Source organism: Nannobrachium achirus (assembly GCF_963921795.1).
Source record: "Nannobrachium achirus genome assembly, chromosome: 7".
Classification (NCBI taxonomy): Eukaryota; Metazoa; Chordata; class Actinopteri; order Myctophiformes; family Myctophidae; genus Nannobrachium; species Nannobrachium achirus.
In genome coordinates this window covers 30,895,231-30,921,848 of record NC_137816.1, presented here as the reverse complement: position 1 = coordinate 30,921,848, position 26,618 = coordinate 30,895,231, and the positions used below count along the sequence as shown (strand labels likewise).

At 41.8% G+C, this 26,618-nt stretch overlaps 1 protein-coding gene across 1 annotated transcript in view; it reads left to right on the top strand.

Annotated features, from left to right (window-relative positions):
* The window catches only part of nedd4a (NEDD4 E3 ubiquitin protein ligase a), a 56,170-nt gene that overhangs the window by 26,778 nt on the left and 2,774 nt on the right, over positions 1–26,618 (top strand). Inside the window, exons 6-28 of the mRNA XM_080730517.1 lie at positions 1,683–1,733; positions 3,661–3,722; positions 4,180–4,285; positions 7,504–7,667; positions 8,223–8,325; positions 8,867–9,022; positions 9,881–9,964; positions 11,268–11,387; positions 11,766–11,987; positions 15,379–15,456; positions 15,634–15,688; positions 16,044–16,102; positions 16,261–16,326; positions 17,699–17,928; positions 19,307–19,428; positions 20,562–20,632; positions 21,569–21,664; positions 22,073–22,146; positions 22,246–22,306; positions 22,823–22,882; positions 23,469–23,576; positions 24,790–24,886; positions 26,159–26,231. Coding sequence (XP_080586643.1) covers positions 1,683–1,733; positions 3,661–3,722; positions 4,180–4,285; positions 7,504–7,667; positions 8,223–8,325; positions 8,867–9,022; positions 9,881–9,964; positions 11,268–11,387; positions 11,766–11,987; positions 15,379–15,456; positions 15,634–15,688; positions 16,044–16,102; positions 16,261–16,326; positions 17,699–17,928; positions 19,307–19,428; positions 20,562–20,632; positions 21,569–21,664; positions 22,073–22,146; positions 22,246–22,306; positions 22,823–22,882; positions 23,469–23,576; positions 24,790–24,886; positions 26,159–26,231 — 2,318 coding nt within the window. The remainder of the gene's footprint in view (positions 1–1,682; positions 1,734–3,660; positions 3,723–4,179; positions 4,286–7,503; positions 7,668–8,222; positions 8,326–8,866; positions 9,023–9,880; positions 9,965–11,267; positions 11,388–11,765; positions 11,988–15,378; positions 15,457–15,633; positions 15,689–16,043; positions 16,103–16,260; positions 16,327–17,698; positions 17,929–19,306; positions 19,429–20,561; positions 20,633–21,568; positions 21,665–22,072; positions 22,147–22,245; positions 22,307–22,822; positions 22,883–23,468; positions 23,577–24,789; positions 24,887–26,158; positions 26,232–26,618) is intronic.

The window sequence follows — 26,618 nt, the reverse complement described above, 5'->3', positions numbered from 1 at the left end:
ATTGTGTGCGCTGGTGTTTTGTCCACGACAGCCGAAAGTCTTTACTTTCACGCGGAGAAGAAAAAAATACAACCACCATGATCCATGTGTACATTATGGTCCATAGAAAACAGGCTGTTTTGACCGGGCGATATATGGGAAAAGGCAAAGAAGGTCTCAGCAAGAAGAGTCACCAACGTCATTTTAGGGCGTTTTAGGCTCCATGGCCATCCGCCATGACACTTTGGGTGGCGGAAGTGCCACCCAAAATAACATTAGCGTCTATGAGCACTTTGTCACTTCCGCCACCCAAAAGTGTCATGGCGGCGTCCCATGGTGTGCCAACTTCCGGGTGTTGTCTGTTCCTGCCTAACCTTCCTTGGGAAAAGGCAGGATATATTCATGTTTCTGCAGCCAGGATGAATTCAATTCAATGGGAGCCGGAAGTCCGCAGATGTACCGTAGTATTCCGCAAGGAATCATGGGAAATGGGGGGGGGGGCTACTCGATCATGCTACAGTGCACACAAAAGTATCAAATGTTGGAGATCTACAAGCTCAAAACACGGCACGAAGTGACACGTTTTGAGTTTGTCAATCTTCCACTTTAGCAATTTGTTGTTTTGGACATACAGTAATGAGGTTTCCACCCGACAGAGATGATATACATTATCTGTCCACATCTCAAAACATGTTGTTCCAGGGACCAAGAGAAAGAAAGATTTGCGTTTGCTTTGAAAATATATAAATTCAAGGATTTGCAAACATTTTTCAAAAATAGCAGATCTACAAGCTCTCATCGTGGCACTCTTAATGGCTTAATCTGACAATCTTTGTAAACCGCTCTGGATAAATGACAAAAATGAAAATTGTAAAATTGCATCAGTCAGAATTACAGCAATGAAATGAATAACGAATGAATTATATAAATTGAAATCTGAGTTAATAATAGTTTATGCAGTGTATTGAAATTATGGTCACTATTTCAAAGAGGCGTGTTTCATCCATATAACTGACAAGATGATTATACTGTTTATTGATCTTCATGGCCGAGGAAGCATGGTCTGATAGGGGAGACAAGTGGGCTTAGTTTTCCAAAGTGGATATTCTAGGCCAGTATGTGTGTGGGTGTGGGTGTGGGTGTGCATACCAGGTGTTACTATTAGTACCAGAGAAATATTGTTTTCATGGTGATTTTTGGAGCTAAAGTTACCCTTAGCAAAAGATTCAGGGTTAGGATTAGGCATTTAGTATGTATGTGTTTTAAATGCCATCTCCTGATGTAAGGTTACTGTTGTTGGTATGTGTTGTTTTGTTTTCATGTGGGGACTTCGGATGAAATTTAGCATTCTTGCTAATTCCGGTGTATTTACATTGCATTTATGTAGTGTTCATTAATATGCATTGTCCCGTCTAAATAAACAAATAAAGTAAAGTAAAATGTAGGGGTTGGGTTGGGGTTAGGTTTAGGACATTTTCACCCACAAGAAAGTAAAAAAATTACATTCATAACAAAAAATAGACATCCTAAAATGTTGCTTTCCTCACAAGTATAGTTATGCAGCTGCGTGTGTGCGTGTGTGAGTGTGTGTGTGTGCGTGTGTGTGCGCGTGCGCGTGTGTGTGTGTGTGTGGGAGGTATTATTTACATCAGACACACCCGTGTGTGTGATTAGTAACAGTGATGACATTCTTGTGTTCACAGACACGTGATGACTTCCTGGGTCAGGTGGACGTTCCTCTCACTCAGATACCGGTGAGCTCAAATCTATCTCATCTACTGTAGCACTGTGGGATCCTCACTGTTCATCTACTGTAGCACTGTGGGATCCTCACTGTTCACTGATCTATCTCATCTACTGTAGCACTGTGGGATCTCACTGTTCATCTACTGTAGCACTGTGGGATCTCACTGTTCATCTACTGTAGCACTGTGGGATCTCACTGTTCATCTACTGTAGCACTGTGGGATCTCACTGTTCATCTACTGTAGCACTGTGGGATCCTCACTGTTCATCTACTGTAGCACTGTGGGATCTCACTGTTCACCTACTGTAGCACTGTGGGATCCTCACTGTTCACTGAGAGAGTACACTTGTAACCAAATGAACCCGAAGGCCATTATGTACACTCACAGAATTACACAAATGGATAAAATTAAAAGTGAAGTCTTTGTAAAAAGAATGGTAGAGAGAAGAGAGAAGGCCATGTCGCTGGCTTCCATTGAAAATCAATGGTAGGCTGTAGCTGCACCTGCTATTGTGAACACAGCATATAGTGATAGTAGGGATGGAACGATAATCGTTATTATCGCTTAGCGCGATAAAAAACACAACAGTATCATGGAGATTTAAATTTATCGTGAAATTATCCTCTGTCATGGACAGATCAATTCACCTTTCATTTGCCAAGTTGCATATCTGGTACCACTTAAACCCACTATAATTGGTAAAACAGACTAGTCCAAAAAAATTGCTGATCTACAAGCTCACAACGTGTTGCGTTGTGATGCGTTGTGACGCGTTGTTGGGGATATTTTGATTATCGTAATAATATCGTAAATCGCAATTTCTTTGGTCCCAATGTGTGACATGAAATTTTCATATTGTCCCATCCCTAAGTGATAGTAATCATTCCTACAGTATAGACTCACTAGACTAGAGTATTCAATAGCAAGGCTCTCCCCCTCTCTCCAGCTGTTTGGTAAAAATAAAATACCTTTTCAGGGACATCAATTTTGTCCAATCAGGAGAGAGTAAACAAAGATACTTTTTTAACAAAGAAATATCACTGCACCACCTTTAACTCTGAAGAATTACTGTGTAGTGTAGAGGAGGGGTCTTCAACGTTTTCAGGTCAAGGACCCCTTAGTTGAGAGAGAGATGAAGCAGGGACTTCTGCAACCTTTTCAGAGATTCCATAGAGTTTTCATTGTTCGACAGCACCATCATCAGTATATTTTGGATTCATGTTATGTGGTTTTTCAGATATTTAACCACTTGAACCGTCAATACTTAATAAACTTGACATTTCACACTACTTTGTCTGCTCATTTTCCCCTCTACACCAAACCCCTTTGCCAAAAATAGCCGATCTACAAGCTCACACCGCCTTGCAGCGCGAGGCGTTGTGAGCTTGTAGATCGGCTATTTTTGGCTAAGGTTTTCAGATATGGACGCTAGGTTTCAGGTGGTTAATATAAAAAAGGAGGAAAAATAAGCTTCTATCACAATGATTTGGAGGACCCCCTGTAGTAACTCTGAGGACCCCCTAGGTGTCCCGGACCCCCTGTTGAAGACCCCTGGTGTAGAGGATTTATTTTTCTGAATGGAAAGTTTGTGTTGTTTGTTTACTTCCCAACCTTCCACCTCACTATGATCATATGATCATAAACCTTATATAACCCACATTTTACTGTAGCTGTTATGAACTCTCAACCTCGCCCATATCATCAGCATATTACTATAAACATGTATTGTACACTGTTCCACATCAGTGTCTGTCGTTGTGTAAATACCGTCCGTCATGTTTTATCATAATACAGCACCCAGGAATTGGCCCCCTGTTTTGCATTTGTTACTGTCAGTTCAGTCTGTGGTGGTTTGGTAGTAAGACATGAGTCTTCCACTGGTTCCTACAGCTGTGAACGTGTTTTGTTCTTTGTTGTTCTTTCTACATTGCAGACAGAAAATCCCAATGCTGAGCGGCCATATACGTTCAAAGACTTTCTGCTACATCCACGAAGGTTGGCTTTATTTTACTGGCAGTCGAATACGTTGTAACACTGTCTATGAAGCCCTCATATATAATGCATTATAAACACACTTATACGTTATTATGCATTGTAATCTGCTTATAACAGTGTATCATTATAGTTAAAAGCACTGATAACTACGCATAAGTATAACAGTAATAATTTACACTTAAAGCATTAAATGACATATAAGGTCAAGTATAAATACATTATAAGTGCACTCATAAGGACTCATAATGCTTTCAATAATCATGTCATTTTATAAAGTAAAAAGGAGTGAAGTAATGACATTCCTGGAGGTGTACTGGTATAAGCAGATTATAATGCATTATAAGTTATTGAATACTTTCTCATATACCAAATAAAATGTTTTTCAACTGTGATTTTTACTATCTTTGAAGAAACGTAGATCTCTTAGAGCTGTTTGTTTGTTTGTTTTACAATGCAGCCACAAATCCAGAGTCAAGGGTCATTTGCGTCTCAAAATGACCTACTTGCCCAAAACGCCAACGGGCTCAGAGGAGGAGTCTACAGACCAGACTGAAGACACAGATGTAAGTTCATGTCATGACTTCAAAAGAACACGCTGTGCCATCACTGCCATGGGGTATAAACTGAGCCATGTCATTATAGGTCATTACAGAAATAGTGAAAATAGCGATAGGAATAGCTACATAAACCTAGCCGAGCTTGTAGTTTTACATTATATAGCTATTTATATCGATGTTTTCACTATTTTTGAACATTGTGAGCTTATACAGATCTGCCATTTTTGCAATTCATCACACGAAGTATATCGTTGTTGTCGGGTGGAAACCTCGTATCTCCAAGTTTCAAATGTGTACGTTCTTTCGCAAAGTAAAGCCCTGCTTCATCATACAAGGCCGTCGCACAAAAGTAGTGAAAACAGCAGATGCGAGGCGTTGTGTGCTTGTAGTGCTTGTAGTTGTGTGCTTGTAGAATCATTTTTTAATGATAAATGCAAAACGAACGGTTTTGGACATACAAGGTTTTCACCCGACAACGACGATATAGGGCTTAAGTGGCTTCTCTAACATCCCTATATTGGTTCATTTTCACTTGTATCTCATATTGGATTTGTCTGTGGGAGGATTCATTTCTCTGTGACTGTGTGGGCCCTCAGCGGGACCACGGCGGGCCCTCTGCCATCAGGCTGTAGTTCACAGCTTGAAGGAACGGACGCCAGGCTTGTCCCTCTGCTTGAAGGACATTCTGTCTGCCACAGTATTGGCTCTTTACCCAAAACATACTGGCTATGTGTCACTATTCTTTAACCACTTGAACTCTGGAATCCCAAGTCTGAGGCAAACATTCAGCAAAAACAGCTCATCTACATCGACGTGTTCTGAGCTTGTAGATCGGTGAAGAGATTTGGTGTAGAGGGAAATACTTGCGGACATACTTGTGGAGACCCTGGTCAACTATTAGGGTGTAAGTGGGTAATAAACAGAATTCTGCCCAAAAAACAAGAATGATAACAACTCAATTAAATCACGATTAATTGTCACTCAAATAATTGCGATTAACGATTTAATTGTGTTTTTGTCGTTGACAATTACATTTCTGTTTGGCTTTTAGGCTTAGATGCACATGGTAGATACTGTATGACACATAACCTGAATATATAAGAAATTACTGACATATATGACAACTTCAAAAAGAACATTGATAGTGTAAATAGCCGATCTACAAGCTCACAACGCGTCGCAGATGCGACGCGTTGTGAGCTTGTAGATCTGCTATTTCCACTATTTTTACTTAAAAAAAAAGACATGAAAATGTTTCAACATGGAAACGATTATGACGATTATGAAATAATTGCGATTATGTCAAATAATTGCGATTAGACGAATATGTCATAATTGTGACAGCCCTAATCACGATGCTTGGACGAAAGACGGGCTTTGAATATTAGTTTGAGATTGCAGCATCTCATCTCTCCTTCACATACAAGTCTAAATATTCTATTGGAAATCAGACTTTTGTTCTTCAGGCTGCGTGCTCATTTAAACGTGCAGTAAAACTGTCTCAGGACACTGTGTCCATGAGGCCAGACTATATTTGTCACCGTGGAGAAAATATGCTGACATCCTCCTTAAGCCTGATTTATACTTAGCCGCGCGCCGGTGTCGCGCCTCCAAAAGTAGCAGATCTACAAGCTCAGAATGCGCTGCAGCGCCATATGCGTTGTGTACTTGTAGCTTTGCTATTTTCGGTGTGCAAGACCTGCTTGCAACAAAGTATATAAATCTGGCTTTAGGATGATTTGCAGCTCTCCACACTGGCCGGGGAATCTTCCGAGTAGCTGCCACACTGACAGATAATAATAATAATAATACAATCAATCTATAAGTTCACAGAATGGGCATAAAATGGACACGGACAGACAGACAGACAGACAGATAGATCTCTATACAGTATTATGAGCATAACAGGCACACCTGACAGACTGATAGATAGATACAGAGATTTGTGACAACAAACAACACCCCCTGTCCTTTCAGCCTCAACTGGGTAAGGGAAAAAAACAAGAAAGGAATTAGGAAGAAACCTCAGTAAGGCTCACAAAGGAGGGGACTACCAGGTAGACGACCAGGATGGCCAGAGGTGACCCACTTCCAGTAGGGACAATGGTTGCCCGGGTGCAGACGGCCCTCCGCACCGGGGCTGCACGTAACACGGGGCCTACCGAGAGTCCTAGGAGACTTGGAGGTGTCCAGTCATGGCCCTGCAGATCAGGGGCGTCACAAGGGGTAGGAAAGTGGGACTGAGTTACTGGGGCCCAAGGTGGAGGGGCCCTGGTAACTTTAGCTATTGAAAAATAGCAGATCTACAAGCTCACAGCGCGGCACCGAGTGCCGCGCTGCGAGCTTGTAGATCTGCTATTTTTGAAAAGTTGTGAAAATGTGTGAAAATCTTTGAATATATGTATTTTTTTAAGCGAACATTTCTAACTCAAATTTTGCTTCTGGGGGTCCCTGGAACTAAATATTTTGAGATCGGGGTCCGTGGCCAAATACATATCATCTTGGGGGTCCTTGACATAGGTTTCTTGCACACATTTTCACGATCTTTCAAAAATAGCAGATATACAAGCTCGCAGCGCGGCACTCGATGCCGCGCTGTGAGCTTGTATATCTGCTATTTTTCAATAGTTAACATTCATGGGGGGCCCGCAGTGAATCCTTGTACCCAGGGCCCAGAATTTGGTGTGACGCTCCTGCTGCAGATGGTGGTGGTGTCACCCCGGTGGCTCCCTAACCACTTAAACCCTATATGGTTGACCGGAGTCCCACAAGGCTCTATACTAGTGTATTTTCTGTTCTCTGTTATTGTGGGGAAGTGGTGAAGCCAGACGCATGCGCCAGATGTCTGAGCCTGCGGTTCCTCTCGTGCTGAGCGGGATTATTATCGCATCGGGCATAATGAGGGCATGAATATTACTATACAAAATATAGTGCCTAAATAATACAAATAAATTGTTCTTCATTAACATTAGGAGAATCTAACAATAAAATTGCAACACGTTTCAATTTACAGTTACAACTGACAATTTAAGGTACACACATACACATCAAAAGACTCAAAAAAGCCTCAGTAATCTAGGATCATAGGTCTATGCAAAGGTCTTTTGATAGAAGTGCATTTTAAGAAGTGACTTGAAATAAGAAACCGATTTAATAATGACATTGTGACTCCTGTGTGTGTGAGCTAGGTTGTGTAACAGTGTATTTTTGTTTTGTTTATTCAGCCTAGTTGGGAGTATCTGGAGGGCCAGGACATGTCGGGTCCAAGACACAACCACCTGCTGCCTGCACTGCCCCCTGGCTGGGAGGAGAGGCAGGACAACCTGGGCAGAACCTACTTTGTCAACCATGAGAACAGAACCACACAATGGGTTAGACCCACAGTACTGTAAGTACTTAATACCGTCCTTTATATATAATAGACCGAGATTTATACTTTGTTGTCACAAAAAAAGAATGGTGTGTGACACCGGACGTAACTAACTATATCAAGCCCATAACAGTCAATGTTTCATTTATTGCTTTTTCTCTACAACTGTATGCCTATTTATAACATTTTAGTTTTTTACAATAATTATTTTCCCATGGAAACAGTGGTGTTGCACATTACACCTCATTTATACACCGCCATGCATATCATCACTGTCGGTTTAAAATTTGTTTCAAATTTGTATGTTTTTTCGTAAAGTAAAGTCCTGCTTCATCATACAAGACTGTTGCACAGAACTAGTGACAATAACAGATCAACAAGCACACAACGCCTCGCATCTTGAGGTGTTGTGTGCATATAGTTCGGCTATTTTCACTAGATAATTTAAAAAAAAGATAAAAAACAGTTTTGGACATACAAGGTTTCCACCCGACAACGACGATATGTATTATAAATGGAGCTTTATTATATGAAGAGGCCTCATTGTGGTTGATATTTCAAAATGTATTCCAGAGACAGTGAGGAACAGAACGGTGACATGGAGGCCCAGCATGCATTCACGACCCGCAGACAGATCTCAGACCACGATGAGGCGGACAGACAAGAATCTCCTGAAGTAATTCTACCTGCGTCACGTCTGTCCATGTTGTAATGTACTGTACATAGTCCTGGGCGATATGTACAAAATCAAATATCACAATGTCTTTGACCAAATACCTCAATATTGATTCTATTGTAGCATGACGATAAAATCATTCACAATATGGCGTGATGTGTGCTTGCAAGTAAGAAGCTCTGTGGCCAATACAACAGGAGCTTCTCCTGTTACTGTAGCGTGAGGCGGTTTGAAGCACAATCCATGGACATGATGTACAAGACTTGTACATCATGTCCATGGGTTACGTGTACATCAAGCTGCCTCACGCAAGTACACCTGATAGACACAAACTAGTATGTCACAGGGACTTATCCCCAATCCAACCCTTGGTACTGAGTGCCAAGCAGGAAGGCATTGGTTCCCATTTGTTTAGAAACCTGACCTCCCAATCTCAGGGTGGACACTCTACCCACAAGGCCACAGAGCTTTTCAAGCTTCTATTTAGCTATTCCTGTCCATTTTTCAAAGTGTAAAATATGGATCTTGGTCCTCTACGCAGAGCTGGGAGATCATCACAGAAGACGAGTCTACCTTGTACCACAGCTCCACCCCTCCCCCCCAACCCCCTCCGCTGGAGTTCCATCCTCTACCTGACGACATGGGTCGTCTGACATTGTCAGGGGCCATGCCTGGCGAGCGGCGCCTCTCCCAGACGGTGAGTCTTCCGTCCTTCCAAAGCCGAGTCCGTCTCCCACTGCGTTTCCTGAGGACATGTACAGTAGATGGATATAGGGCTCTATTTTATGCCTTAACTTAAGTTAAGGCATAAGACCTGGTACTTAAGACAATCAAAATACAGCCCATATGATTCTAAGATCAGACCTTTTGGGGTGGTTTTGCCAGTGGTTCGCAACCTTATCTGGATCAGGGCCCATTCGAGAATCTTGAGAGTGTTCGTGGCCCACCCATTTGACCATGGCAGCCATTCTGTGTGTGTACTTCCACACACTGGTCATGACATTCACAGTCCTCCATGTGAGTGCTTTCCTTACCTTTTAACCAAAACTTTTAACCTCTGCGCACTCTGTCTCCACTCTGGCCAAGAGTACCAGTGCCAGCTCCACATTGTCAATAAGCGGGCAGTTTTCATCCGCATTGTCCTGGTGTCTCTTAGACTTCTCAGGTGTAATAGTAAGGCCGAGTACCTGCTCCCGTCCACTGCAGGGCTATAATGAAAGGAAGGGGCCGAGCGAGAGTGTCCCCTTGCAACACCCCAGCCAGGGGGTCAAACTTTATTTGCAGGTCATCACCTTATACATGTACATGGCTCCTATGGCCCAGAGTAGGTTGGGAGGAACACCCTAGGTCTTGACCCCCTTGCTCCCCAAAAACGGGAGAATGCTAATACTTTTAACTTGATACTTCTAATGAGTGTTGTTACATACAGTATGACTTTCATGTTGAGGGTTTTGACATTACATTTAAGGGGTGCTTGAGAACCCCTAAAAGAGGTCTAAAATCAGAAGCCATCAGTTTGTAATATATATTTGACACTTTCAAACACACCTTTCAGGACTACTCCAGTAATTCCAGCCATTCCAGCCGTAGAGGAAGTGCCCAAACGTCATCATTAGAGGAACACCCTGTTCATCCCGTGGTGAGTATTGTGCTCTTCAGAGCTGCTGTCCAGAACTTTTAGGCCCTACCTGGCATTTGAACCTGAGTCTCCCATATGAGAGTTTAGTTAGTTAGTTTATTTCATCATCTTTCACAGTATCAATCATGCATTTTACAAATCATACATCCACAAAAGAAAAAAAAAACACTGTTTGAAGGGATCAAAGGGAACAGGCTGAAGCTATAAAGCTTATAACTGCCTATCCTACATACGTATCCTTAGTTACAATTATATTTTTGAAAAGTAATCAATACAATAATAATAAAACTTCCATTATATTGTTTTTAATGTTTTTCTGCTTTAGGTCCACTGCCTGCCTAACCCAGATAATGAATAGCATATCCATGCATGCACATTGCACAGTACAGATAGAATAAATACATTAAATATTATTATTTCCATTTTCCAACAATGGTTTTATTGAAATAACCAGATCTGGTGATCTGAGCTTTTTTGCAAGTGCTACGTGCATGCATAGTGTGTCTGTTAATTCATTTGACACATACACCAATACCTCATTTCAAGCCGCCTTTGTCGATATGTATACGTTGCATGTTGATACCTCGATATAGGTACATTTTTTATATAATGCCCAGCCTTAGTTTCAATATATTTACAGTTAACACATCGGACGCCCTCGTGGTTTTGACGTCTTAATTTGCTGGTGCCCATGGCAACGCGTCATTTTACCTACCGGCGAGAGTACTGGCGAGAAAAGTAATCCGAGTAAATGTAATCCGAGTATGTCCTGTTTATTTCGCGAAAATCTTTTCTTTCAGTCAGGACCGTTTTTTTATCATTTCTAAGCCACAGTGTTTGTGTTACGGCATGTAGAAGAGGCTGCCGTTTTGAGAAAAAAATGAAAAAAGGAAGAGAATCCGGAGAAAACAGCATTTTTGTGCAGCCGCTAAACAGGAAGTCAACGAGACACACAGCACGTCCGGGTGACGAAATTGCGCGCTGCATGTTAGGAAATGGAGTTTGTTTCATCACCGCGGTAGCCAAGTGCAGTAGCTACAGTACAGTATAGTTTACGCGTCAAACGCGTCGTGGGCCTCCAGCGACATCAAAGAAATTGACTTGTAGACACCACGTGGGCATCCGATGTGTTAACAGCCCAAGTATAGCTCCCATAAGGTCTTCTTGTGGTACAGAAGGAAGGAAGGGAGGAAGGAAGGAAGGGTAGTTAACCTTAATGAGGCTGAGCTTTCTTTGTGAGTGCTCGTGTTGCAGTAGAAGGTGTGGATTACAGCAGTAATGTGCTGTTTGTGTGGTTGAACAGCTGCTGCCCACCTCCAGCGGGCTGCCTGCAGGCTGGGAGGAGAAACAGGACAGCAAAGGAAGACGCTACTATGTCAATCACAACAGCCGAACCACCACATGGACGCGCCCACTCATTCAGGTACACAGCTCTCTCTCTCCCCTCTCTCTCTCTCTCTCTCTCTCTCTCTCTCTCTCTCTCTCTCTCGATCTTTCATATTCTCTCCCAACATAAATGATCATCGCTGTCGGGCAGAAACCTCATATCTCCATATTCTAACTTTTCTAACGTAAATTAACACCCTAATTGATCGTACTACAGCTTCACACAAAAGCATAAAAAGCAGCGGATCCACAAGCTCGAAATGTGGCGTGGATCTGCTACTTTTGCTGCTTTCCAATTTGAATCCTGAAAAGTTAACAGTTTTGGTTTTGAGGTTTCCACTCGACATGTTTATGTAGTCTTAATGCATTGTTTCAATCCCCTTTATTGATTATATATTGCTGTCTTTGTGTTCAGATCACGTCAGAGGCTGCAGCGGCGGCGGCGGCAGTGGTTTTGTCACAAAGCCCCACGACGTACCACCACCCCCCCATGTCCCCTGATGCCTCTCCCCTACACTCTCCAGGCCAGGAGAGCCGATACGAAGCATGTGGCGTGATGCCCGCTGGCTGGGAGGTCCGCAGCGCTCCAAACGGAAGGCCTTTCTTCATAGACCACAACACAAAGAACACCAGCTGGGTGAGGACGTCTTCACATTGACCCACTCGTTTCCTTACAAAAACCTCAACGATCATCGATCCAACCCCCGACCCTCGATCAGGGTTGAATCCTAGTGTTGGACCCTTATAGGTCCAATATGGTTCTATTTGTACACTCTTTTGACGTAGATTAACCTCTTAAACCCATTAAAGGGCCATTTATAGTTACGTATGGTTGATTTTGTGTACGTTTGGGGGTGAGACAGTACGTACGGTAATTGCGTCGACATGCATAGTACAGTACAGTCTCTGTATTACATTAGGTTCAATAAATCCTATGTACATACTGTATCCACTAGATGGCACCCAAATGCATCTTCCCAATGAGCAAATGCTACATAGGCTAGCGCATACATTCATTGTTGACAGATACACTCGGATTGAACGACCTGCAGAAAACACTCTCCCATCGGCGCTAGACACTGTGCTGTCTGGATATAATATAAAAAGGACTGGAGAATGGATGAGCGTGGACACGCAGTGCCGTTGCAAGCGACCGCCTAGAGCGCTATCTCAAGTGGGCGCCGCCGACAGTTAATGAGCCAACCAAACCGACCCAAAACCGACTAAAAACACCCCAAAAATCGCGTGCGTGGGAGTGGAGAGAGGCACATTCGAGAGCGCTGGCAGAGAGCGCTGATTAGGCTGGCAACTGGTCTGCGTTCTGGCCTGTTCACTATACTGTTCAGCGTGTTGGTTACTTTGTGATTTCTTTCTTTTTTTTTATTTATGCCCACGGCAATGCATGAGGTCACTTCCACATACGAAATGGAGACCAGAAAAAAGACGAAACATTTCTCCCTCACTACTGCCCCCACGGTTGACAAAAGTTCGCCACGGGTAGTTCATGTGTACGTACGTTTTTATCGGTTTTTATCCGTCGGGTTGAGTGTTGTCCGTAAGGTTACGGAGACAATCAATTACGTCCGGACGGCCGGAGGAACCGGATTAAATCACTCTCCCCCTCCGTTTCTTGTGTATTCCTGCGGTCCTTAAGTACTACTATGCATGGTACTTTAGACCTGATTCTACAAATATTAAAACAGTAGTTCTTAAACCTTTTCGTGCCTAAGGGCCTAACTCTATTGCGGACCCCAATCTGAAAATGTTTTGTGCCAGGGACTCCCCTAAAATGTTCAAGACCTTTCAAAAAGAGCAGATGTACAAGCTCACAAGCAAGCAAGCTTTTTTTGTTATATATATATATATATATATATATATATATATATCACAGATCGCGTTAGACCGGTAATTGCCGGTTTTGACCGTTTTTTTATGGCCAAGACCGGAAAATAAAATTCCTCCCGGACATTCTGACCGATTGAAAAACCAATGGTCATTTATCATTATCGCCGTCTGCTCCTCATGCGCAGGCTGCCTCTATCTCTCTCTCTTTCCCTCTTGCTCGCCCGCCCGCCCTCCCTCTCTCTCTCTCTCTCTCTCTCGCTCGCTCGCTCGCCCGTCCGCTCTCCCTCTCTCTCTCTCGTTCGCTCACTCGCTCGCTCATTTCAGTGTCAGTTTGCGACACGCACTGCATGTAAAGCCATGGGAATTAAGGAATGCACGCACGGTCAGCAATCAACCCATATGAACAAACATTATACACTTGTTTGAAGTTCTTTATGAGGAGATGGAGTGGAGACAGTAGGAAGAGCCTTTTCAACTCTCCTAAAATTGCATAACATGCGCACGGACGCACTGTCTGTCTGTGTCACCACTCGACAGTGAGTATTGGATTCATTGCTGGTCAGATCAGATGACTCTATCAACCTTTCCTTATGAAGCAAATGCTATTTTTCAATATTCTTAAGTCAAGACATGGTATTGTAGGCCTACTGTTGGCATGAAAGATGATGACAGAAAGACCTTGTTGTGAAAGCAGTGTGCCACATGCAGACAGCCTGCGCGATTAGTCTAATAATGAATTCCCTTATGCGAGATCGAAGCGTTTTTTTTTTTCTTTCTTTCTTTTTAGCCTACTTTTTCATTCAATTCGTTTTCAGTCCCAACTATGCAGTGAGTAGGCCTAATAGACTAGGCTACTTTAACTGTTGCTATTGGCTGTTTGTACACCTGCTTGTAATTTATGCATTAAAATGATTATGTCCGGTATTTTCTGCAGATGTCCGGTAAATTTTTATCATGCCCGTCACGGTGACCGGCTGTTAAAAATCCTAGCGCGACCTCTGATATATATATATATATATATATATATATAATATATATATAGCGTGAATATATGATTTATAAGCTCCCAAACTTTAAGGGTTTACCATATCGTACTGCATAGTTGCTCATGGATTGAATCTTCTAGATTTCAGTATTCATTCGATTTTATTCTTTTGATGTTTTCACCCTCAGTCATTGCACCATTTCCTTAATAATACATACATACAATTTATATTGCGCTTTTATGAGTACTCGAAGTCGCTTTACAAAAGAGAAAAATAAATAAAACTAACTTTTTGGGGAAAGAACTAGATTAAAAAGTTATAACGATAGAAATAAAGGTTTTGTTTTATTTAGCGAAGGAATATAATGACGTAGCCAGTTCGGGGGAGTGGTCTAGAGGTTGCACGCGCTCACTTGGCCGGGACCTGCGTGTCCCGCCCCCTATCCACAATACATAGGTATACCTGCCTGTAGGTAGTCATTGTTGCTGCAAGCTGCTGCCCCGCTACCACCCCAGCTCCACCGTAGGTTCTGTGTCAGACCCCGCGGGGGTCTCGGGTCATTGCCTGCAGAGATATGTTAAGCCCACGATGTACATGGCCATACATGTACTTCGCCGTACATGGTACACGTGCGATCGTGGGCCTGCAGGAAATGACCCGAATACAGAATCCATCGCCAAAGTTATGCTCCTGCTTAGGTTACTATAGATGCTGTTCTAAAGCTGGTTGCACACTGCTGCGTTTTTCGAGCCGAATATCGGAGTGAATTTCGGAGCGCGTGAATAAAAAAATCAACCTCACGTTATGTCAGTCACGTTTGCACACTGCCGCCCGTTTCGCGCACCACTCAGTCCCTTGCTCTCTCTATCTCTCTCTCTCTCCTTGCCCTGAAAAACGCATTTCGCAACGAAAAACGTAACAGTGTGCAACCACCTTTATTCCTAGGCTGTTAGTATGCTGCTGCTTTAGTATAGTATCACAGTCAGTCATACATGTCATGCCTTTGCCGCTCTCCTGCTGCTGTTAGTATGCCTATGCCTAGTGTATGCTGCTGCCTTTATGTATTGTGCTGCTGCCTTCTATATCCTGCTGCTGTTTATATGTTATGTTGTTGCTGCTCTCCCTCTGCCATTCTTGTCAATAAAGTATAATTTAACCTAAAAAGCGCTCCCCTGAAATGACTCCGTTTCCCAACAGGAAGATCCCAGGTTAAAGATTCCTGTGCACATGAGGAAGAGGCCTTCACTTGACCCCAATGACCTCGGCCCCATGCCGGTAAGAACCCAGAGATCAATTGAAAAGCGTTGCTCAGCAGTAAGTCTGCTAAAGAAATGACTTGACCTGACCTGACAATTTGGTACTGTAATACAGTATGAATGTCAATAAAGCATGAAACTTAAAACGAGACAAACCATCCTCTTTGTGGGTTTCACATTTCTGTTTCCTCCCCAGGCTGGTTGGGAGGAGAGGGTCCACAGTGATGGGAGGATATTCTACATAGATCACAGTACGTATCCGTTTGTTGTCCAAAATCCTTACTTTTCAGCAGGGGTGTCGACACCAAATTCTGGGCCCTGGGTACAAGGATTCACTGCGGGCCCCCCATGAATGTTCTTTGTATTAGTTCAATATTCATCAAACCCACAGACACACTTTAAACCTGGCATCCCTATTTTGGGAATGTTATAACTTAGAAGTGAAAATCTTTACAAATAGTGAAAATAGACAAGTAAGACCGTATTTACCATAAAAAAGTTGAAATATGCTGATTGAAGCTTTCGGCTGATTCAAGATTGTCCATTTACTGTATGTAGTAATAAATGACGTATGGCTAGCATTAATGAACATTGCATTTTGCACAGATACCAGGATCACACAATGGGAAGACCCCAGATTACAGAACTCTGCTATAACCGGACCAGTAAGTAGAGATTTCATTAGTTTGATTTATATAAAAAAAACGCATGATTTAAGATTTTCCCACTTTCCCAGATTTACACTTTGTTGCCCATTATGTTTAATAGACTAAACTTCATCAGCTTAATAATGATTGATTTCTTTTTTTTTTGTCAATTCCAGGCTGTGCCTTATTCCAGAGACTACAAGCAGAAATATGAATACTTCCGTAAGAAGCTCAAGAAGCCGGTAAGCTTTCAATGCAAGGCTGTAAACAAAGGATTAAAAGTCCAGTGTTACAGCTCCAGCTTATCTCACAAATATAATATGTGTGGAGTTACACTGCCCTCTTTTGACAACATTGATGTACTGCTGCTATTGTATAGACAGCACACAGACAGGCATAAAAGATTGGTTAATACTGAAGGTTTTCTCACATTATTCGTTTAATGCTGCTGCAATGTCCGAGTGCACCTTGAACCTTGAGAATTAGAGTGAACCTAACAACTGTTAGGTTAGTGTTGTGATTTGTCTCAAGTGTTTCAAAACGCCAGTAGTCGGGGAGCCACAGGCCCAAAAGCTCAAAGAATAGGGTTTTACCTGTGACGTCATGACATACTTTTTATTTTTGTTTTTTCTATTCATTTGGTCATTAAGGTACCGTACACAGAATGAGAGGCCTGCTCTGCCGGAAACATTGCAAAAAAAGGTTATGGCCATTTGTATTCACTTTCCCATCGACTTCACTATACAGGAAAAGAATACAACAAATAAATCTGCTTTAAGTAGCATGTGAGGGGTAAAAACTAGGGGTTCTTCATGATTCTGAATCCATTGCAAGCATTTGTTTTGCATGAAAAACATTCCTTGGGCTAGATTTTGGCCTCTCAAAACTGTGATTTTTGATGCTTCATCACTTTTCACCGTTTTGTGGGGCTGAAATCTAGCCTAAGGTTCAAGGTTGTACTTTATTGTTGCGTCTTTTGTACAGGTACATAAGGAATGTTTTTCATACAAAACAATGCTTGCAATGAATCCAGAATCATGACGAACCCCTAGTTTGCCCCCGCACATGCTACTTTGGTCCGAAGGTTCATTAGTCCGAAGGTTCATTAGTCCGAATTTTTAAGAATACTATGCCTAACTCTACTAACCCTAACCCTAACCTTAACCTCAGTAACCCTAACTAAATTCGGACTAATGAACCTTCGGACTAATGAACCTTCTGACTTATGGGCAGTCCCCCTTAAGGTAGATTTATTTTTGTATTCTTTTCCTGTATAGTGACGTCGATGGGACTTTTTTTTTTCTCGCAATGTTTCCGGCAGAGCAGGCCTCTCATTCTGTGTACCTTATTGACCAAATTAATAGAAAAAAACAACAAAAATAAAAAGTATGTTATGAGTTCACAGGTCCTCTCAAATTTTGGGCCCGTGGCTCCCCGGCTACCTGGAGCCGGTTCCTTCATGACACGTGCTCCTCATGTTAGAGCCAGGTTGAAAGTGGTGGAGAAAGAAAAAATGGGACACATTGAGGCAGCATAATTGCCAATACCAGTGTCAATATATACTGTATAGATCAGCCAAACCGATATGTTACCTCACACGTGTTTCCTGTTCAGGCCGACATCCCCAACCGCTTTGAGATGAAGCTGAGGCGCAACGCGGTGCTAGAGGACTCGTACCGACGCATCCTGGCCGTGAAGAGGGCTGACTTCCTGAAGGCACGCCTGTGGGTGGAGTTTGAGGGAGAGAAAGGCCTGGACTATGGAGGCATCGCCAGGGAATGGTTCTTCCTCATCTCCAAGGAGATGTTCAACCCTTACTATGGACTGTTTGAGTATTCTGCCACGTGAGTCCACATCATTATTATTGTGACCGAAGGTCGCAGTTTACCATGAGAAATGTCACAGCTTGTCCCCTGTGTGTGTACAAATTTTACCGCTATGACATCATGCTCTGATGTCACTGTGATGTCCACATCTTGTCCACGTATCCATGTATCTCTGAAGGTTCGCCTGACACTGTGGTTCCCTTGACACATCACTGTGACATCACAGGTGATATCACAGGTGACATCACCTATGTAAAAGTCCATATATGGGTATTCCCAGAATCCCTTTTATGCCCATATATGAAGATCCCTGATGTCATCGATGTATATCACTGGCCAGATGGCCAACACCTGGCCCATATCTGTGTGGCTGGTTCAGATAGGGATCTCCATGTATGGGCATAAAATATATTGTATCTTGTGATGTCATGGGAACCACTCTAACAGAATCCCTTTTATGCCCATATGTGGAGATCCCTGATGTCATCAATATTAAGCCAATTTGTTAGCAATTTTAAAGTGAAAGTGACTGTGGGATTTTAGTGACTGTGGCTTTATAAATATTGAACCAATGAAGCTTGTGAGTAAATACAGTGGAGCCATTGGAATACAGGTTATTTTGACAATTTACTAAAAATGTTCAGTTTGGACATACAGTACAAGGTTTCCAACAGCAACAATCATTGTCATAATACTGTGGTTGACTTAAGTGTGCTTCTCTTATGATTTAAATCCAACAATGACAATTGGTGAATGACTGCAGCTGCATTCCAGCAGTGGTGGAAAAAGTACTCACATTTTGTACTTCAGTAAAAGTATGAATACTGCAATGTAGAATCGTTACAAGTAAAGGTCTGGTAATCAAACTTTACTAAAAGTATAAAAGTATTGGCATCAAAAGTAAATGTACTCATTATACAGAATGTCCCATTTTCACAAGTTATCATGTCTAAAATGTCTTAAAATCTTTTGAAAATAGCCGATCTACAAGCTCCCAACGCATCGCAACGCGCTGTGAGCTTGTAGATCGGCTATTTTCAAATAGTCAAAGTTTAAATAGGGCTGAGGTGTATGTTTTGTAATTGTGGAGTAGAAAGTAAAATATCTGCCTCTGAACCCGTGGGATGCTTTTAACCTCCGCCTTCCCAAAACCAGAGAAAGACACAACGGTCAGAAATGGCACTTTGTGAGGATAGAAGGTGCTAGTGGGACCCCCAAAAAAGGTTTTAAAATAGGAAAAGTGAAATTTCATGGTGTATCACCTTTAAGCACAGTACTTGTGTACATGTACTTAGTTACTTTCCAGCACTGCATTCCAGTGCAGCATGGGTGGCACAGTAAGCTAAAGGGAACATGGCTTCATGGTTGCTAAAGGTCATGTCTGTTTGTGTTTCAGGGACAACTACACCCTGCAGATCAACCCCAACTCAGGCTTATGTAACGAGGACCACCTGTCCTACTTCAAGTTCATTGGCCGCGTGGCTGGCATGGCCGTGTACCATGGAAAACTACTGGATGGTGAGACTGGATGGGAATGAGATTTTAACCACTGCTGTCCTAGGTGATAACAATCTGATTTCCAGTGGTGGAAGTACTCATATATTTCTTTTATATTTAAGTAAAAGTATCAACGGGTGTTCATTAGTCCGAAGGTTCATTAGTCCAAATTTAGTTAGGGTTACTGAGGTTAAGGTTAGGGTTAGTAGAGTTAGGCATAGTATTCTTAACAAATTCGGACTAATGAACCTTCGGACCAATGCCATGGCTGTATCAACATGGCAATGTAGAAATACTCTATACCACTGGTTCTCAACCTTCTCAGGCCGCGACCCCCAAAATAATCATATTTGAACTGGGGACCCCCCACCCTGACAAGCACTAACAGTTGAGGCTTTACATTTTGTATAACACCGTTCTATTGTGAAAATAGCAGATCTACATGCTCACAACGCCTCGCAACGTGAGGCGTTGTAAGCATGTAGATCGGCTATTTTCACAATTTCTGCCTTTACTATTTGACAATTTGGACAATGTTTAATTTGTCATTTCAGAGGTATTAAAAAGTCCTTAAATTGTCACTTTAGAAATGTGTAGATACCCTCTATACACTTAAACTGTATGTTGGTTTGTTTACTGTTGAGTGAGAAAACTATGTTGCACATTAAGCTAATCATCTGGGGACCCCCCAAAATAATTTGGGGACCCCCCTGGGGGTCACGACCCTCAGGTTGAGAGGTTGAGATTAACCACTGCTCTATACGATCTACAAACTTACAACAATACTTATCTGTGGAACCGAGTCAAACTAAATGCAGTGCCTCACCTCCTACAATTCCAAGTGCTAGTCGGGGTGCCCAGTTCAAATATGATTATTTTGCGGGGTCGCAGCCTGAAAAGGTTGAGAACCAATGTCCTTGGTGATACAAATCTGCGTCTCATCATGCTGGACACTCATTGAACTCATTGAACTCATTGAATAATGTGTGTGTGTGTGTGTGTGCGCGCGCGCGTTTGTGTGTGTGTGTGTGTGTGTGTGTGTGTGTGTGTGTTGTGTGTGTGTGTGTGTGTGTGTGTGTGTGTGTGTGTGTGTGTGTGTGTGTGTGTGTGTGTGTGTGTGTGTGTGTGTGTGTGTGTGTGTGTGTGTGTCAAAGCCTTCTTCATCCGGCCGTTCTACAAGATGATGCTGCAGAAAGCCATCAATCTCCAGGACATGGAGTCTGTGGTGAGTCATACCTGCCCTGTTTTTGGGCAATAGTCTTTTATATCAGATTTTTTATTATTAAATGTGTTGCATTGTGACATGTTGTGAGCTTGTACATCTAAGAATGGGGAATATATATATATATATATATTAAGGCTGGGACTTTAACTGATTAATTGCGATTAATTAATTACAGAAAATTAACGCGACTAAAAGAATTAACGCATTTTAATCGCACTTAGTTTTTGCACCACAGAACCTTCAGTTTCGGGCATACTGATCATAGCGATGCACCAACCAAGAAGAGACAACAAACGCAAAGGGAGAAGTAGCCGATCAGAGCGCTTTGCTTGGCCCAGTGGATGCGAAATTTAGATTAAAAAAAAATCACTCGTACAACAAAATGTGTTTTACTTGAAAAAAAATGCTTCTCAGGTCAAATATCGATGTGCGATTAAAATGTGATTAATTGCGATTAATTAATCACAGAGCCGGTAATTAATTAGATTAAACATTTTAATCGCATCCCAGCCCTAATATATATATATATATATATATATATAAGAACACACTCTTCTAGTAAACGTTTTTAGGTGGATGTAAAGGTTGTGTAATGTGTCTCTAGTTGTAAATGTGTTTAGGTGGATGTAAAGGTTGTGTAATGTGTCTCTAGTTGTAAATGTGTTTAGGTGGATGTAAAGGTTGTGTAATGTGTCTCTAGTTGTAAATGTTTTAGGTGGATGTAAAGGTTGTGTAATGTGTCTCTAGTTGTAAATGTTTTAGGTGGATGTAAAGGTTGTGTAATGTGTCTATAGTTGTAAATGTTTTAGGTGGATGTAAAGGTTGTGTAATGTGTCTCTAGTTGTAAATGTGTTTAGGTGGATGTAAAGGTTGTGTAATGTGTCTCTAGTTGTAAATGTTTTAGGTGGATGTAAAGGTTGTGTAATGTGTCTCCAGGACAGTGAGTATTTCAACTCCTTGAAGTGGATTCTAGACAACGACCCCACAGACCTGGACCTGAGGTTCACCATCGATGAGGAGCTGTTTGGACAGGTTGGCTTCTATTAACCAGCTGTTCTATTAACCAGCTGTTCTATTAACCAGCTGCCTTTGCAGCACCCAACCAAAAGACATGTCAGAGTTATTGGTCATACTTAGTGGCGGAAAAGTAACTAATTACATTTACACAAGTTTGGTACAATTTTAAATTGCTTTTACTTCAACATTCCAGAGGCAAATATTGTACTTTTTACTCCACTACATTTATTTGAAAGGTTATTTTCAAATAATCTTTTTTGAAAATAAACTATAAACTATTTTAGTTACTTTGCAGATTACGTTAATACAAAACATACATTAAGCACGTAAGCCATATTTGATACTTTCATACTTTTACTTTGTGGTATTGCAACTTTTATTTAAGTAAAAAGTACTTCTTCCACCATTGTCGTTTCTCTTTAGACACACCAGCATGAGTTGACTCCAGGCGGCACTGAGATAGTTGTCACTGATGAAAATAAGAAGGATTATATCCAGTAAGTACTGTGGGGACCCCTGCTGGTGGAAATAGGAAGTGTCATTCAGTTCCCTTGGTCTCTGTAATTTTGTATGCTAATCTTGTCTTTGTTTTACAGTCTTGTCATGCAGTGGAGGTTTGTCAACAGGGTACAGAAGCAGATGACAGCATTCAAGGAGGTAATTAATTGTAATTTATATTAGTAAATATGTCTAAGATTATTTGAGGAGTATCTAACCACATGAAGCCTAGTGTCTATATTCTGATATACTGACCTGACCTTTCTGTAGAGACGGGGAGAACCCTTTTACTGAATAAACACTATAGCATAATGACTGAAAAGAAAGAACAGGTTTTGATTTCACCATAAAACATCACAGCACATGTAATGTTCTAGTGTCCTGAATGCAGACTCCTTGTGAGTCATGAGGACTGAATTCTATTTGGGTTCCTCTCACACAGCTGCTGTCTGAGGCCTAATTAATGCTTTGTTTATACTTGGTCGCGCAACATGTGTCGCGTGCCGAAAATAGCCTGTCTACAAGCTCAGTGCATCAGATCAACAAGCCAACAATTTGATCTGTTTGCGTGTACTGTAGATCTGTTCTTTTTGGCACATGACACCCCACACACAATGGAGTAGCTTCTAAACGAAGCACGATAAGCCCAGATAACACGTTCTCCTCTGTTAACAGGGGTTCTATGAGTTGATCCCACAGGATCTCATCAAGATCTTTGACGAGAACGAGTTGGAGGTGAGTCACGGCACTGAACATTCAAAAGATTATCTACTGGAATCATTTAGGTGAAATAGAAATTTCAACATATTACATTAAAGAGAATCATGATCTTATTACAGGTAATCTAAAATATATACTAATACAGTGGTTCTCAAATATTTTCATGTCAAGGACCCCTAAATTGATATGTATGTGGTACCAGAAACCCCCATAAGAGAATATCTTAGCTGTTAGATTAGATTAACTTCAAAATTCTACAATTGAGTCATTCAAGCTGGTGAAATAAACCATTTCCAACCTGGCGCCCATATTTTGGGAACATCATAGGCAAATAACTGCTATTTTCACTGTTTTTCAAAATCGCTAACAGCTAACCGCTCCTACACCTGGCTTTGTGCCTATGTATGTCCGTAAATGTCCGTCCCACAAAGCTGGGCATTGACCAAGCTTATTTGCGGGATGTTTAATGAAATGAACTCATAAAAGTGCCATAGAGCTAGTGAATGGTTGTATGGCGCACTGTAGTTGGCATCAGATCAAATGAGTTGGTATCAGTTGTCTTTTCAGGGAAAGGTCACCTTGCTGTGTGTGCTCTGTGCAGCTGCTGATGTGTGGTCTGGGAGACGTGGATGTCAACGACTGGAGGGAAAACACCAAGTACAAGAACGGCTACTGCATCAACCAGCCTGTCATCCAGTGGTTTTGGAAAGTAAGATGACTTTACTGTCTCTGAGTCTGCACTCAATAAGCTAAATTGCAACGCTGCTCTTTAAGGGGAAATCTCGCTATTTAAATATATCGACACACTCCTGCTCTTTAAATGTCTCTCTCTTTCATTACAAGTGTACAAATGTAACCAAATGGACCCTTCCGTGTTTTGGTTACATTTGCACACTCTCAAGACCCTGGCAAACAGAAAGCATCAATGATGACGCTTTGCGTCAATGGTGTGGTCACCAGTTCACTTGGGAGAATTTGATATATATTTTTGGCTGCACCGCATTACATTACATTTTTGATTATATGAACCACAACGATTCGAATGAAACATACGCGCACGCCGTACGCACGCGCACACACACACACACACACACACACACACACACACACACACACACACACACACACACACACACACACACACACACACACACGCATATTGTACATACCTGTTGTCCCATTCACTCTCTTTTCTATCTACCGTATTATCTTTCAGGATCTGTGCAGCAGACCTTCGTCTATTGCATTAAAATCTACTCATGTGATACTCAACAGAGAATTTAGAAGAGAAAAACTTTACATACAGCAATTTGGACAGTCTGAACTCGTTAATGCCTTGATGCAATATAAACATTGTGTTTTTGGTCAGTGCCACATGTTGACGCTCCAAAATGGAACCGTGCTCTGATAGACACAGTAATAATGTTTTGACTCATGCAATTGATCAGTGTTTCTCAAACTTTTAAATTTCAAGGTCTCCCCTTAACACTTGACAGTGTACAAATGGAACCAAATAGACCTGTTAGGGTCCATTTGGTTCCATTTGTACACTGTCAGAGTTATAGACATCTATGGGTCCATTTAGACCCCCCTAAAAGAACCCACAGAGTCCCTGGAATCCACTTTGAGAAACACAGCAATTGATAACATGAGTATCTTAACGCTTTTATTGTGTCAGTGTTGCAGAGTGGTCCAAGCCCCTCATTGAAGACCAAAAGTGTAATACTTATCTTCAAGGGGGAATACTCTCTTGGCCTAGTGGTTAAGATGTTTGGCTTTAGTGTCTCGGGTGTTACATTAGGGCATTCAGAGTTACAGAGGGATAAATTCACACTGAGGATTTTGCTGTGTATGGAGAGGAATCCGCAAAGTGCCAATGAGGAATGCTTCATAATGTAGCATGTTGTTTTTGTCATTTCCAGACCGTATTATTGATGGATGCAGAAAAGCGAATTCGTCTTTTGCAGTTTGTGACGGGAACATCGAGGGTCCCCATGAATGGCTTTGCTGAACTCTATGGTGAGTTAAATCAAAAGAGAGTCCACTAATTGATAATATAATTCATTGGTTCTCAAAGTGGAGTACGGGGAGGCTCAGGGTTTCTTGTAAGTAGTTAACCCATTTAGGCCTAGGATAAATAGCAGATATGCAAGCTCACAGCGCGGCACCGAGTGCCGCGCTGTGAGCTTGTAGATCTGCTATTTTTGGAAAAATCATGATTTTTTTTGCAAGTCTTTGAATATATCTACTTAAAAGCGAACATTTGTAACTCAAATATTTACTTCTGGGTGGTCCCTGGAACAACATATTTTGAGATGGGGGTCCGTGGCCAAATACCTGTAATTTTGGGGGTCCTTGACATGAAAAGGTTTGAGAACAGCATGATTTAGGGGAAGGATTTAGAAGTCGGGTCAAAGATCGGGTCAAAGATATTCAAAGACTCATTTTCACGATTTAAAAAATAAATAGCAGATCTACAAGCTTGCAGCGTGGCACTCGGTGCCGCGCTGTGAGCTTGTATATCTGCTATTTTTCTAAAGTTAAAGCATACAATAATGGTTAAAGTGTTTAAAATCTAACGCAACTCGTTAGATTTGGGTTCCAATTGGGCCGAGCATCAGCTGAACATCAGCTGTGTTTCGCTAGTGTAGGTTCATAGATTGGGGATTTGTAGTGTAGAGCAGACAAAGGTGGAACTGGAGTACTATAGAACTACTATGAAGCTGATGAATGGGGTCTCTCTCCTGATAGTCAGACAACTCTTCCACAGAACTATTCTGAATGCTATACAGAGTCTGGAACTACACCTCCAGAAATCCGAGTAATGGAAGCTGGCCTTTACGTTCAACAAAAATATATTTTAAAATGTAATTTCTGATAAGCAGCAATATATATACTTAGATGATTTTTATTTATATTAGGAATTTAGGATAAATGTGCGCAACTGTAAAAACAAAACAGAAGTGTGGAGGAGGCTTCACATCCGCTTTATCGCTTTTCATACCAGTACTCATGATTAGAACTTGCCCCTGTATGACGGAGACATTTGCAAATTGTGGGAGTTAACAGTCTGGTCATACTCTCCTGATGACATTGGTGACCTAAAGAGCTGGAGATATGTGTTATTGAACACTATAGCAATTATTTCTATCAGATTATAGAGCTTTTTTTTTTTTACCAAAAATATCTCTTAAATATCACTAAGTGATATTTTTGGTGCATCTTTAATATAGATTGTTGTATACCGGTAGATTATTCCTTCTAATTGCCTTTGATCGCTTCCTGTTTCAGGGTCTAACGGGCCACAGCTCTTCACCATTGAACAGTGGGGAACACGTGACAAGCTACCCCGAGCACACACATGGTGAGCAAGCACTACACAAACATTATCCACCAGGGCAGGAATTTCACGGCGGCCACGACAGCCATAGCTCTCGTTTGCCATAGCTCCTCTGTTTGGCTGTGTGACCCTTGAAGAATTGCCCCACGGCCACAGTGGGCCTGCACTAGCCTAGCACAGCTAAACAATCCACCCATGTTAAAACAAGGTGGGGTATACTGCAGTTAGTTAGCTGCATTAGTATATAGTCTGGCCAAGCCATGCAGGCTAGGCCTGCACTGCCCAAGCTGATTTCACAGTTTTCTCCTCAGCTCTATCTTCCTGTCAATATGGTTTTTAGGCACCCTGTCATTTTGAGCCTGATATGAATCCTGCACACATTAAAATGCAGCGGAAGCAAAGCAATGCTTG